Source organism: Diplotaxodon limnothrissa, linkage group LG12, assembly GCF_057381915.1.
Source record: "Diplotaxodon limnothrissa isolate DT_005_m linkage group LG12, D_limnothrissa_male_GT1.1, whole genome shotgun sequence".
NCBI classification, from domain to species: domain Eukaryota; kingdom Metazoa; phylum Chordata; class Actinopteri; order Cichliformes; family Cichlidae; genus Diplotaxodon; species Diplotaxodon limnothrissa.
In genome coordinates, this window is record NC_140607.1 from 32795837 (window position 1) to 32811066 (window position 15230).

At 37.4% G+C, this 15230-nt stretch overlaps 1 protein-coding gene across 1 annotated transcript in view; it reads right to left on the reverse strand.

The window, feature by feature from the left end:
- ksr2 (kinase suppressor of ras 2) overlaps window positions 1-15230 on the reverse strand; it is a 110958-nt gene that overhangs the window by 24101 nt on the left and 71627 nt on the right. Inside the window, exons 7-11 of the mRNA XM_085368713.1 lie at window positions 6192-6261; window positions 4886-4969; window positions 4472-4557; window positions 3458-3478; window positions 3045-3154 (exon numbers count right to left, since the gene is read on the reverse strand). Coding sequence (XP_085224839.1) covers window positions 3045-3154; window positions 3458-3478; window positions 4472-4557; window positions 4886-4969; window positions 6192-6261 — 371 coding nt within the window. The remainder of the gene's footprint in view (window positions 1-3044; window positions 3155-3457; window positions 3479-4471; window positions 4558-4885; window positions 4970-6191; window positions 6262-15230) is intronic.

The window sequence follows — 15230 nt, forward strand, 5'->3', positions numbered from 1 at the left end:
ACGATAGCTCTGTGGTTGCTCTACGAACAATGAGCTCATTTAAACCACAGTTGAGGTAATGACCAATGTAATCTACCAAGAGCAGCAAAAATTAATGGAACAAAAATAAGCAGAGCCGATGAGGGAAAGAGTAATGTACTAACCAAAATAATATAGTGTGAGTGCAGGTTGCACACGTGTTTCTCTCTGGAAACAGCATGGCAATTAAGATAAACAAGAGGCAGTTGAAGAGGAATCAATGTTTTTGGCAAACTCTGTGGTTAGAAGTTTCCAGGGACAGTATGAGTGTATATATGTGTGTCATCGCTGGGTAAATCTGACAACTCGGGTGAAGCACACGATTTATCAAGTGCATCGCTACCTTACCGCAAACTCTTCTACTTAAAACAATTGAAATGTGTGTGTTTGTGTGTGCGTGACTTGGGTGCATATTAAAGAAGTTGCTGTTTCATGCATCGTTTTTGTTTTCTCTACACAGCCAACTTAAAATTTTGTAAGATTAGACATTCATATAACACACGTAAGTCCCTTTCAGCCCCATTAACTGTTGTTTGGCATTAATTGTAGACATGCAATAGATCCCATGAAGATCTAAAACAACACGTGGCTATAAGTGTGTGCGATGCAGAGAAATACAACACACACAGAAACTGTTTTTATTGTGAGTTTCTCTCCAGAAATGTGACCTAAATCTCCAAAACTGCAATGTACAATGTTGCAATCTGCAATGAGGCTGTCCACACCTTTCAGTTGCACAATTGACACTGCACATATTTAATAAACACCAACTGTAGCTTTTAAAATCACTAAAAGAGAGTTTTATACTGACACAGTTACCAAATCTGGCCCTCAGTTTGTTAATTGTAAAAGGCTCTCACTCTGCTTTATTGTTGAACTCTCTCTCCGTCTAACTTGGAGCCTCTAGACTGATTTTCTACCTTCAAGGCAGAACTTTTTATTCATTTCAGTACAAAGTAAACATCAGAGACTTGGAACTTGCCTGGCAGATGTAATCCATCACAATGAGAAATGTAGTCAACTTTACTTTTCTGTAAAATGTTTCTCATCTTCTCATCTTATTCTCATCACATCTGATCAGTTCTTCAGCCGAAGATTTTGCAAAAATCATTTCAGATCTAGATGACAGCCCCTGACTAGACTCCATCTAGTTTAAATTCAAATAGTTACTTAATATAATCATTTCATACTGACGTCTAGTCATCAAATCAAATCAAATCACTTTTTATTGTCACATCACATGTGCAGGCACACTGGCACAGCACATGCGAGTGAAATTCTTGTGTGCGAGCCCCACAAGCAACAGAGATGTGCAAACACAACAACACAAACGAGCAAAATACAAGAATGGCCAACCTGAAACTAATAAATATATGTACAATATATAATAGTGTATGCATTTCTGGATGTGTATACTAAATATTTTCCTACGTGTGTGTGTGTGTGTGTGTGTGTGTGTGTGTGTGTGTATACACATTTTTACAAATTAAATAGTAAAAAAATAAAATAAAATAATAATAATAATAATAATAATAAAATATATAAAATATACAGAGTTGAATATGTGCAAAACAAGTGGCATTTATATACAGTGTGGAGTGCATAATGACTTGGGTGTAGACTTGGGTGTAGCATTTTATTCATTCAAATAATTCAATTCATTTAATTTTCAGTGAAGTTCTTCCTGACTTTACAGACTTAAAATCAATTTATAAATTAAACAATTTAGAAATTTTATCCAGAAAGCAAGCAAAAAAAAAAAGAAGTACCTGATATTGATGAAAAATAGACAATATTTTTTTGTTCAGCAGCCAACTGTTAAATCTCAGGTGCCCTTGAAATGCACCAACACGTAGAGATTTCAAACTGTTATCCAAAGAGAAAACACCAGACAAAAATTAGGCTTTTCAATATGATGGATCATCTTCCTCAAGCAAATTTATATAATTTCTGCTACTTGATTTTGAAAGCGCACTGGATAGAGAGAAATCAATGGCTGCCTGGAAGGTGGTAAAGCAACCTGAAGAGTTAGGGAATACTTTGTAAAAACAAAAAGAAAAATAAATCAGAGCATCTGTAGTTTGTAACAAATGATCAAAGTCTATTGTATAAGCAATATAACAATCAATCAAATGCAAGTTAGATTTTAGGAAGATATCATCATCTCCTGCAGAAAAAGATTAACTCTGAAAAATTATATTAAAAAGTAAAGATAGTATCAATGTGGTATGTGCAGCTCAACTGGTGCACAGCAGATTGTGCACTGCCATATATTTTGATACCTAACGTCATTAATTTAAATTATGATAGAACCACAGTTTGAATTTGCAATTTGAAAGAAACATACAAACACAAGAAAACTAAATGAATTTAGTTTCTAATTCTTTAAGTAATTATGATACGAACATGAAATAAAATCCAGGGGTTAAATGGTTATTTTTTAATTATAATCACTCCACAAGATAATTGTTCCTAATAAACTTTAAATTACATTTATCACATCTGAAGAAATTAACAGAATTTAGTGATACCACCATTTTACTTTACTTAAGAATATTTCAAAGTTTATAACCAAGATTTGAGTTTTGGAAAAGTGAATCCATGAGAAACACAAAAAATATGTGTGTTGACAAAACTAACACACTCCAGTTTCTGAAAACCTCAAACTGTTAGACAAAGGCATACATAAAAGCTGTGGCTTACTCACATGTTCACACCTGCCCATTATTTCCTAACAAGCGTGTTTGTTTCACAGTCTTTCCAGCATGGTGTTACCACCATGGGAATTTAGTGATAAACTTTTTTCTCTGGAACTGAGCTGAATTTGATAGATGTGCTGGCTGTAAAATATCCAGTGTAGGAAAACAAATCCATCTGTGTAAACATCAATATTGCTGAAGATATTTTCGTATGGTTTCCTGATTCCAAATACACAGTGACTCACAAAGCTCCCAAAAATAAATGAAAGCGATATGTAGGACAAGAAATACGCAGATTGTAATACACGGTTTATTTTTTACCCTTACCTTGTTGATTTTGTTGGTTTTGGGGAGCGTCTGACTGATGTGCAGGTCTGTGTACCTGAGCGGGTTGTTGATGTCACATGGCACTGATTCAGTCCGTACCAGACGAGCTACTGCAGAAAGAAAAAAGCATAAAGGAACAATGAAGCACTACGGGAGATTGACATTAAACAATAATTGCCTAACAGCTTTAGGAAAATTAGACAAATTCTTTATCAGACACAGCTTTTAATGTGAAAAAAATGAACAAACTGCCTCTCCTTTAACACCATCCATCTTTTATCACACACACACACACACACACACACACACACACACACACTGTTAAAACAAATTTCCTTGAGCAAACTATGTCATTAATAAACTGTCATTTTCTCTTACGAAGGCAGAGAAGACATCTAATTAATGCTCTTTACCTTGAGTTGTTCCTTGATGATCTTATTTTGAGAAGAAGGAAGGCAGAGAGAGGACAAAAGAAAAAAAGAATCTTAATTCTCATTGCAGATAATAGGAATTTCTGTGTCAGTATAAACAGCTTATGATGCACATTTGTCAAACCTATATGGCTTAATTAATCAGGAGATAGCCTATACCTGCAGAAGCAGTTTCACTTTTACAAATGAAAGCTGAAAAAAAATATAACTTCATTTGCTCAGTGGAATCAGATATGTCCAAATTTAGTTAATCACAAGAGCTGTAGAGCCATGCCTTTGGGTTGCCTAAAACAAATGAGAGCTAGATAGCTTCACAAGGCTTGACAAAGGCATTAATCCTGGCTGAGCTGGCTAATAGTTAGGCCTCCCGTACTCTCACACAACGGTTTTAGAAGTCTTGTTAACCATTTATTTATTGCTTAATTATCTGTTAAACATAATAAAATAAAAACTAATAGTCAACAAGTGTAAAATAACGTCTTGATGCATGCTCAATCATCCAGATAAGTAAATCCCAAAAGGTTGATTCTGTTCATCTGGACGTCACGTTTTCAGTGGGACAAATGTTTCGTCACTCATCCAAGTGACTGACTTTACAACAATGGGCTGTAAAGTCAGTTCCTTGATCATTAATATGCAAATTCTCATGGCCATTGATCAACAACTACTGATCAAAGCCCATTGATCAATGGCCATGAGTACCATTCACAGAGAGTTGGGGAATGGCTGCAATCACAGCATTGTAAGATGGCAAAAGATGTACCCTTAGGCCCCCTCCTGGATTCAGAGATGGCCCTTCCTTTTTCACATAAATGGCCTCCTTGACTCCACGCTCAAACCTGGAATGCTTTCGCCATCTTACAATGCTGACAACTCTCTTTAAATGGTACTCATTGCCATTGATCAGTGGTTTTTGATCAATGATCAACAAAATGTGAAAGTCCGTCAATTTTGTATAAACATAATATCAACATTGGAAATTACATCAAAAAATACCTTTGAGGGATTCCCGTCCGCCTCGCTGAATGATCAGTAAATGGCAAGGTGGGGCTTCTTTGGTGCATTTGTTGTGGCACTTCAGCCTGAGTATGCACGAAACAGAAACTTGATTAGTGTGTGTTTTGTTGTTATGTGGTGTTTATTACACAGCAATAACATCTATGCAAAGTGGGTGGAAAAAGAGACAGATGCAAATTGGAAATTTATTCAAGTAAGCTGAAAACTGATGTGTGTCATGTCGAAAAACAATCAAAAGAGACAAAGAGATATAATTGAAAAACAAGCGGGATGGCACACTAATTAAACAAAGTAATGACAGGAATATAAGCGAATGTGTGCGATTAGATATTAATTACTAATGTGGACACTGACAACAATGGGTACTCAGCACTGACCAGTACTGATACCTACTTGCAGTTTTTACATTTCAGTCCAAACAACATTCCCTTTCCACATACTATGCATGTCTGGGACATCCAGTATTTCGTGGAAAACCTACAAGCCAAAAGAAGAGAAAGTGAGATTCCGAAAAAGGGCATCGATTTTTCACTTGTTGCACATCTATATGACATGAAGGAGCTGAGGATTACAATGAGAGGAACACGGGTTCTGACCTTTTGCCTTTCATAACGTTCTCTCATTCTGACAGAAGGCTTTTGGCAAACATATCTCATTCCCTGCCTAACCTTTCTGCAAGGATAATAGATGCCTGAAGAAGCTACTCCTCTGAAAGTGTTTACCTTCCTAATCTCCCTCACCTCCTGATTTAATTTGTGGCCATTTCATTTTCATCTTCCAGTAACACTGTGCGAACGAATAGGCTGTATGGTTTTTACATCAATATAACAATCAGTTTGAGTAACGGGGGTTCACAGGCCTGTGTCGCTGCTGAGGATTCCAACACAGTCTCTTCTACAATAAACAAATCCACAATGTACTTTGGTACCAACAACCAATTCCCTTCACACACTAAGTGGTCTGAGCACATATGTGACTATTGGCTGATGCAATGCCAGCAGTGTGGCTGGCTAATGGCAGGTGACTAATGTAGTCTGACAGAATCAAAATCTCTTTATTATGCCAATCTTTTTCATCAACTGAAAGGCACAACTTACTCCAACCAACTCCACCTGACTGATTTCTTTAGTAGGCTGTCAACTATGAGTGATAATATGAAATTAAGAGCCGATTCTGCTTTAAAAAATTTATCTTTCAGCACAGGAGAGGCTCTAAAGTGGTGGGTTATTCACTACTTTCCTAAATACATTTATCATAACATGCCAACAATATGATCAAGGGCACACTTCTGAAAACTGCAAACTGACATCAAGGAGGCTGCTGGATGGAATAATGGTATTTCTTAAAACCATTAATCACCTTAATCTTCAAATAACAGCTATATACATTACATTTGTGCTCAGTTTGGCTCCGTATAAAGATGCTTAGAGCTCCTCTTTCCACCTCACAGACTTTCAACAGGAAAAACACCCACGATCTCGAGGTTGCTAAAATCCTCCAACTAATACTGTAGCTATTGTTTTACTTTTTAGATCATAAGCACCCTGCTTGGAGTCAAGCAGGGTGAGAGTGAGAAAGAAAACTGAGTAAGTTACACAAGAAGCCCTTTTTAATTGGACTGCCATTCTATCACAGATGTGAGCATATGCACAGAAGGAACCTCATCCACACTCACCCACATATTTTCCTTTAGGCCTACCTGTGTTTTATTGAGTTTCCCAGATCTCGTCGGGGAATCTGTGGGGACCAGCGAGGCACTGAGAGAGTGTCTGGAGATAGAGTGGAAAGGAGAGGGCAGAGGCATGGTTTTTACTTTTTTAAGTCTGTCAGTATGTCTTTCAGAATTGACTAAATGTCTGGTATTGTGTATCACATTTAGCATGTATGGCATTTCAAGGAATAGACTGTTTTTGTAGCAACAAACTGATATTTTGGTGTCAGCTTTAATTAGCTGTAGAGAGTCAGGTTTAACAAAATGCTGTCCTTGTTATCAAGATAGAGTAGGTAGGTAGGTAGTAGAGGCAGAGGGAAAAAATCAATAGAGTATAGCGTCATGATATTTTGCATGGCAATATCTTATCGATATACTGACACAAAAAAATCCATATCTTATTATATAAATTGCAAATACAATTTGTTAGTACAAATGCTACAGAATGCTACTCTTGGCTGCTCCCTTATTCACAAGGGGTTATCACAGCAGGTAGTGATGCATGTTTGATTTAACAGAGTTTTACAATGGATGCTCTTAATGACACAATCCCAAATAAATTTGTGTCTCTTCCTGGGGGGTGTTCGCTTGTTAGGATAAATATAGTATTTAAACCACTACACCATAGATTAATAAAATCAATTAAAGTCCACCGGATGGCACTGTTAACTTTTTTCTATTAAGGTTAGCAGAGGTGACAATGTGCTGGATGAAGTTGGTAAAACAATATTATAGATTGGAGAAAGCCAAGGAAGCACCATCCGTGCTTTAACAGGGACGAGACAAAGACGATGGATGTGACACATCGCATTTACAAAGTCAAATCTCCCACACCACCATCATATGATAACAATAGCCAAGGACACCAAAGCAAACTTTAAATCAGCTCAAGAAATATGCAGTGAGTATTAAATGAAAACTAGTTTCTACAAAACCTCCTTAGTCTAATAAGGATCTCACTTTTTCCATAAAAAAGGAAAACCTTATTGTATCAGTGGATAATTAGCGGGAAAACCTGGATTCAAAGCAGAAGAACAGCTGTGTAAATAAATGATAATCTGATTGTTCTACCAGTTTTCCAGACAATTTAAAAACAGGCAGAATGCTGATGGGGCACCATCTTTGTGTATGGGTGTAACAACAACTGATTTCCAAATACCTGTGTCTCTCAGATCCTTCATCATTATTGTGCCTATACCAAAAAACATCACTAACTCTGGAACGTTGCAATAATTTAATAATTTTGAGAACCTCTAATCCTGAAAAATACCCAAATTTAAAGTCTGTTTGATCTGAGCGCATACTGATGTCACTGACTGAAAATCCCTGAACAATCGTGGCTACTGAAATAGAGGTTAATAGACTGCATTACTTTTACCAAACTATGTATTAAGTTTCCATTTATTTGAATTTTGAAGGGTTTTTTTCTTGACAATATCATCCTGTCATTTTATTTAACTGATCCCAATTTTACTTTGAGTTGCCTTCTCCTTTTTTTTTTTTAATTAAAGAAATCGGGCTTTTCCTTGCAACTCCTTTCTCTCTCCTGTAGCTGTTGTAACCAGCCACATTTATTGCAGCACTGGCGCTATTTTCATTAATCCAGGTCTCATATAAACATAGGAAGTCCAAATAGGGGCTGGGGATGATAAACTCCCCCACTTTTACACTTTATGCTAGTTATATTCAGATTCTTCCTGAAAGATCCTGCGGCTTAGCTTTAGAGCCGCAAATAACTTTGGAAAAATTTTCTACTAGCAGTATTAACAGTCCATGGTTTACTGATGCCTGGAGCTGGCTTTGAATCTTGACTTCTGAAACCAGAAAAAGTTGAACAATGATGTTTTAACATCATCTTCAAATTCACTGGAGTCTGCAATTGGCATTTGAACACTGTTTGACACCGTGCTGACCTCCTTATTTTTGAGTGGCTGCTTTTCACTGGAAATTCTTCATCCTCAAAGGCCACCTCCAGTCCTGCCACAGAGTTAATCAAGTCAACACCACACAGGTGAGCCAGGTTATACGGCGGCCGCTCCATTTGTGCTCCCTCTTCTCCAATAGCTTATTCTTAAGCGGTCCAGGAGATGGATAGATATCCCCAGGAAATAGCAAGCAGATTGTAATGATCAGCACATTGCTCTGATGCACTTTGTGTTATATTTTAGCATATTACTTTTTCCCGTTGTTTATGGAAAACAAAGGTTTGTGGCCAAGGCATGCTCTCCATATCCAACACTCTTAGCTCCTTTTAATTGATGGCCGACTGTACTAAGTATATAACAGCTGTAACCACATGAAACAGTATTACCGCAAACTTGAAATTGTTGTAATAGATTAAAACATACTGATGATTAAAAATAAACCAGTAGAATCACAACCAGAACTGATCCCCCTGTAACAATCTTAGCATCTGTACTGCACTGTGCTGAGATTTTTAACTGTCTTGAATGTTTTCCATGTGTGAATAATCTCTTGTAGAGGGGTGGACTTCAAATTGCTTGGTTTTATAATCCTTCTCAGACTGAGAAGCAGCAATAATTGCTTCATTGATCAGAAACCATTGCTGATACAGTTCCTCCTTAGCTTCACAGGCATCTGAATGCTCCTCGACATCCTCCAGCAGTGCCTCCACAGGTCTGCATTCAGTGAAATTAGACTAGACTAATGCAAACACTTTAGTTTGTCAGGTGCATGCCAAATTTATGACATGTTTTATCAACAGCGTTATTCAGTTGGTCTGTTTGATAGACTGATAAAACAGGTACTGACAAAGTCTGCTTTTGGAGATACAATTTCCAATTGAAAAAGCAATAAATTGCAATATATGTTATTTCAATACTTAGTATATTGCAAAAAATTTTAAACTGCAATAATATTTTATTGTGCATTAATGATAAAACCATATTGTGGAGTCTCTGGTGATTCCCACTTTAAGCTCGATTGGTATCTATGTAGGCAGGTAAAGTAAATAAACAGATGAGTATATGAATAGGTATAAATAATAAGTATTGTATGAAACGAGCGAGACTACACAATGTAATACATAATAAAAAACTTCTCTCTAATGCCCGTTGCAACCTTTTGGGATGAAAACAGAATAAGCTGAATCAGTACCACCTGTTTGAATTGTTTGCTGTAGATATCCCTTGATAGCCAAGCTACTTTAGTGTTATCTGTAATCTATTATAAAGAATTCTGGCTTAAAAAAGATTTTTACCACGAAAACCTTTCACATGGTCCATTAGTGCTTTCAGTAACTGAGCAGCCCGATTCATTCATAAGCCACCTCTTAATACCAGGTGAAAACAGCATCCAACACTGAATTGCCTGTGAAGGCGGCTGGATGTGGTAGATATGCATTGAGATGATATCACACTCTAAAGATGTGCTGGCTGCAATAATTCAGTAAGAAAAGAGCAATGCTGAAAAATGCTGACATAGTCAAGGGTCATGGTGGAAAAACCCATAATAAAAGCTCATTTTTGGGTGTTATTTCAATTTCTGCAGAAACTGCACTACCACAAGTCCACAGGTAATTTTCAGTTACACTTTTACCAAAAAAATTAAGAGGAAAACATATCAAAAAAGCCATTATAACACTTACATATTTCTCAGAAGAGTCTATTTTTTTTTATTAAAGATGTTATGTATGTTATGATAGGAATGCTAGCTAGAGCAGTCTAAAGCTGACAATAAGGAGCAGGCTGCAGATAGAAAGATGCATTTCTAATAATTATTTCTAATTTTCAATATTATTTTCACACTTGGCTCTAATAATTCAGCAATTATAAACAGAAATCTGTCATAATGTGTCACAAATGTACATGTCCCACATTGGGAGAATAAATTTGTTTCATGAAAACACCACAACTGTATATATGCAGTATTTTGAGATTGTCAGTATACACAGTTTTATTTAAAATGACTCCCAGAAACTTTTGCACAACTGCAAATGCTTGTGCCACCAGAGCACGATGAATGCGAGTTTCAAAGCACTTCCATCTTTTATACTATTTATAGTTTCAATGCTCAACTTTTTATGCTCAACTGACTACCAGAATACACATAGTATTTATAGTTTCATAAAGATTTGGGTATCTACTATATAGCTAAGTTCATCCAGTCTTGCTAATAACACTTGCTAGCATTAGCGGATAACATAGCCCTACACCATCTCAGTCAAATACGGTCACTTTTGGCTTAAATAAAACCAACGTGGTGGTGATCAAATTTCTAACATTAAGGCATCCACATGGAGTTTTACAAAACTCTGTCCTTATCCATTCAAATCTAGTAAGGGTTTAAACATATTGGCATAAGCCTGATACCCAAGTCATTGGCATTGAAGCAAATTAAAGTAAAAAGAAGAAGAAAGTTTTATATTATGTTATTTTTTATAATGATTTATATTTACTAAATTACTAGGTTTTCTTTAAGTACATTAACAATTTTCTTAGATTTTTGTTACTCGAACAAGGCGTTTATCACACACGTTTCTAAATGGCCTAATGTACTTTTAGTAACACTTTTTCAGCACGAGCGACTGGTGTTTGAAGTTTTAATAACTGCAAGTAAGAAAGATAAGGAATCTTATTTTTTTCATCTGTTGAAAGGCACAGTCAGTTCTATTAATTCATTACAAGGCAGCAAGTAATCAGCAGCTGTCGACAGTGCTAATGTCATGGCCCTGGTGCCTTGAGCATTTCCTGGTTCCTGAAACACCCTTCCTCCACTCCTCCTCCACTCTCTCCAGGGGCTTGGTGTCTTCTCTCCACACTCCGATGCATTGCTCAATTACACTCAACTGACATCATCTGCTTCTTGTCCCCTTTGTTGGCAACTGGCAGATGATTGGGCTTGTCAGTGGTGGGACCAGAGAGGTTTGTGTGTGGTTTTAACAGCGATGATTTTCTTTACCAAAAATCATCTATGATCCTGGGACTCCTACAAGAGCAGGTAATGAGCATTTATGTCAAGAGAACACAATGAAGGCAGTCAAGTAAAAGCATAAGCTTAAGACATGACAGAATATTCTGTTTCGAATATGCTTTGCCCTCAACAAGCTGGTGCAGTTGGCTTGTGTCTACTAATGTTTTAATTTTTCAGTTTCACATTTGATTGTGATAAAATTAGGTATATATTAGATACAGATGAACTACATTAGCTTGAAATCCACAGGAACTGTCTCATGATAACAGCCCCCCTTTTACTGTTCAGAAGCTGATCATTTTAAAGGCAGATGCCCTGTTGGTGCTGCTTCAAATTCAACAAAATCTTTAATTACACAAAAATCAGTGGAAAAGCTTGACTCTTATATTCATTTTTGTTTTTTATGTTAAGAAATACATGGAATAAACATGACATGAGCCTCAGCAATGAACTACAGGTGGTTGGGTACACACCTTCATCTCTTTAACAAGGTAAACAGCTTTACTGACCCCTGCTGCTGGGTGGAATCGACAGGTGGCATGTGCAGCATGAGGTCGTTGTGTGGCTGCTATCACTTGTCTGGCTTCTTTCATACGACAATATGAGGTTGCTTGACTGTACTGTTATATATCAAATATATCAGCTGCTCTTGTATTGCTCCATAAGAACTTGCTATACCATTAAGTGTACTAACTTGCACCATGCCTGAGAACCATTATCTGCAACACTACTCCCCTGCTGCAGTTACAATGTCCTAATGATCCAGGTCGTAATAACCTAAAGTTTGTTTCAGCATTACAGTTTTTGTCCTGGTCTAATGTCACAACTAAACACGCATTTGTTACACTTAGAAGTAGTCGTGTTATCTCACTACGAATGAAGGTGAAATAAATGCAGTGGAGTTTTAAAGACTCACACACAAACAGAACATTTGATCAGTAAACAGAAAATTAAACTAATTAAAAACTGAAATTGAGCATCTGCGGAGGTGCCACCATATCGGTTTAACAGTCCGGGGAGGAACAACAAAGTTGAAGCAATTTGACAGGGGTAAAAGAGCACATGTCTGCGTACGTGGTCACACATGGGTGACATCTAGTCACCTGCCGAAACTATCAAAACTTTGAAAAATCCAAAACCATCATAGAAATATAAACTAGGGTCCATTCTTTCTAAGTGTTTGCTTGTGTGTGCTTGTGTGTGTGACAGATGAGCCTCCAGGAGCTGACAAACCCCAAGGCGCCAGACAACAGTGTCCTCCTCCATCTTCTCTTATTGGCCTCAGCCTAATTAAGCTGAGGCCTTCCGTCCCCCTCCTCCACTTGCTTGTCATATGACACGCGTCAGGCCATGGGGTTGAGCATGTGTGTGTGTGTGAGAGAGAGAGAGCCGATGTGTATGTGTGTGTCTATTTTTATGAAAGTTAAAAAGAAAAATCTAACTACACAGAATCGCAGGGATACGCGTTTCTCTTTGTCCGTGGGTTAAACAGATGGGGCGGGTGTGTGCATGTGTGCAGAGATAAAGAGACTGCTCAAGTCTAGGAGCCTACTTACAGCCAAATATAGTTTATTTGACGTTAGACTGAGATGCCTCTCTACCTGATTGACTGAACGCTAAACACTATTCTCCATAGAGAAGAAATTTGTACTGCGGGTAGAGGAGAGAAAAGTGAAGCGAGCGACAATTGAAAAACACAGAACACAAACAACATGAAAAAAAAAATCAGACACAAATTCTAATCATTCTCATTGTCAATGCTATTACCAAATCATCTCACCCACACCTACTCTCATCATTTTCAGAATTATCAAGGTCGAAGAGCTCAATGGACAGATTGCAGCACTTTGGCAGTTTGGATAAAAGCTTCAATCAAATGGTTGAATGCAATCAACGGCACACATAACTGGCACAGTACAATCAAGAGATAATCAATAGCTTACGTCTGGAATACCAAACAAATACAGCAGAACACACCATTAGAACAGACAGTTTCTATGAGAATGTGAAGCATGTTTAACAAGATAAGGGTCTGACATGAGGGTATACATACAACGGACTGGGCAGAGCAGCAGAAAAAGTCAACGGGACTGTAAAACTGTGTGGGTGTTTGCTGCATAATGTGCTGCATTATTGTACATGAGTGTTATAGGAGTGACATGTTGCACACTCCATCTTATTATTCTTATTGTTCCCCAAAAATTACACAGTTGAACAAAGTATTGTATTTGTTTGTGGAATAGCACAAGACATAAATGAAGGAAGGGGTGATATTTTTTTTTCCTTTTCTATTCCCATGTGACAAAAAAAAAACAAAAAACGAGGAACAGGAGAAAAGCAAGGTTGCACAGTTGCTATGACAACAGCAACACGCCGATCTGGCTTTTTTTTTCTTTGCAAATATACATATATATATATATATATGAGTGTGTGTGTTAACATCTTTGATAAACAAGAACACATAGATACATAACTGCAAATAGCATATATGCACATGCACAAAAGCTGTGATACACTGACAATAGCAATCACAACGCTGGAAAAACAGCAATTATCTTGAATGAAACAAGTATCTCAACACTGCCTTATAGATGGTGGGAGTCTTTTAAGATTGCCGGTTTAAGCATGCCAGTGAGGCAGAGGGAGGAGGGATGGGAGAACAGATGATGCCTGGAGGTCTTATGGCTCGGTAAAGACTTCCTCAGTTGGAGAACTCGAGCTTCTTGGAGCATGCAGACAAGCAACCCAACCAACAGGCACAGCATGTTTTAGTAGTGAGGCAAATCTTAGCCAACAAAAGGCTTTCAGGTTCCACCTTATGTCCCTATGTACACATGTTAAGGCCCATTGCTTTTGGAAAACACTGACAGCAACAGCTATTTATTGGAGTAAATACAAAAATTTGCTGAGCAAAGTGAGCCCTTATGCCCCCCCACGTGCCACTCCATCTTATATAAAACTGAATAAACAAAGTAAATTAGGGGAATGCTTCTGTGGTGCACATATCACTCTGTAACTTAGGATAACTTTAGAGGCTTTTGTCAATTTCTCAAAATCGGTTGTTTTTGTTACATTATCCTGCTGGCTAGTTGTCTATTAAACCATTTTGTTTAGATTAGCTGAGCTGTCAGTGGGATCTTTTGTACACACAGTGTTAAGAAAGACTCCTCTGACTTGTGGCATTTCTTTCTAACACCTTTGAGCTAATATAAAGCAAGGATCAGTCTGACACTAACTAACCAGTGTTTATGGACCCATCTTCAGAGTTTCAGGGTAAGACCTCGATGAGAAAGTTTTAAGCCAGATTGAAAGTAAATTAGGTCCTGCTAACAAACTTTTACAGTCTGGAAAGCAGTTTTTACTTAGTAGTCTGATGGTACAGGACAAGACAATTAAATGAAAAGTTATTATATAGTCTTAAACAACAAACAAACAAATAACAACAAACAGTAGGGGAGCATTGGTTGAGAGGCCAAAAACAGATACACATCCACACTTACAGCAAATTTTAGAATTGCCAGTTAACCTTGCATGTCTGCAGACTGTCAAAGAGAACATACACATGCAAAAAAAAAAAAAATTGCAGTCAGGGAAACAAATATGTATTAGGGCAAAGGACAGTGCACTACTCTACCTTCTTTCAATGCTGTATTTATTTTTTTTATTAAAGTATTCTGATTTTGTGGTTTTGATCAAGAATAAGAACAATTGTTATAAAAATGTGGTTTAGTAAGTTTTACTAGCCACAAAGCAACAAAGTGATGACTCTCCAAGCCTGAGTCATCATGTCAACATCTGTCTTTTCAGTTTTATGTACTAATAGCTGTGTATCTTTCCTAGAATACTGAACTGAGACCGACTAAACCGTTCTTCTTAGATAGCCAGTTTTCCTCACGCTGTTTTAATTTCAGTGGTTATTTAGAGCCCTTATCTATTTGCCAATTCTCAAAGGGACCTCCATTGTGGTACCACATTTGGTTGCTAGGAGATCTGTGACGCAACACGCAACTGCAAAGCATCTATGCAAGGTTAGGCAGAGTGGGTGACGTCACTGGCAAACATGTAGAATTAAAAAGAGTGAGTTGTGTACCAAGC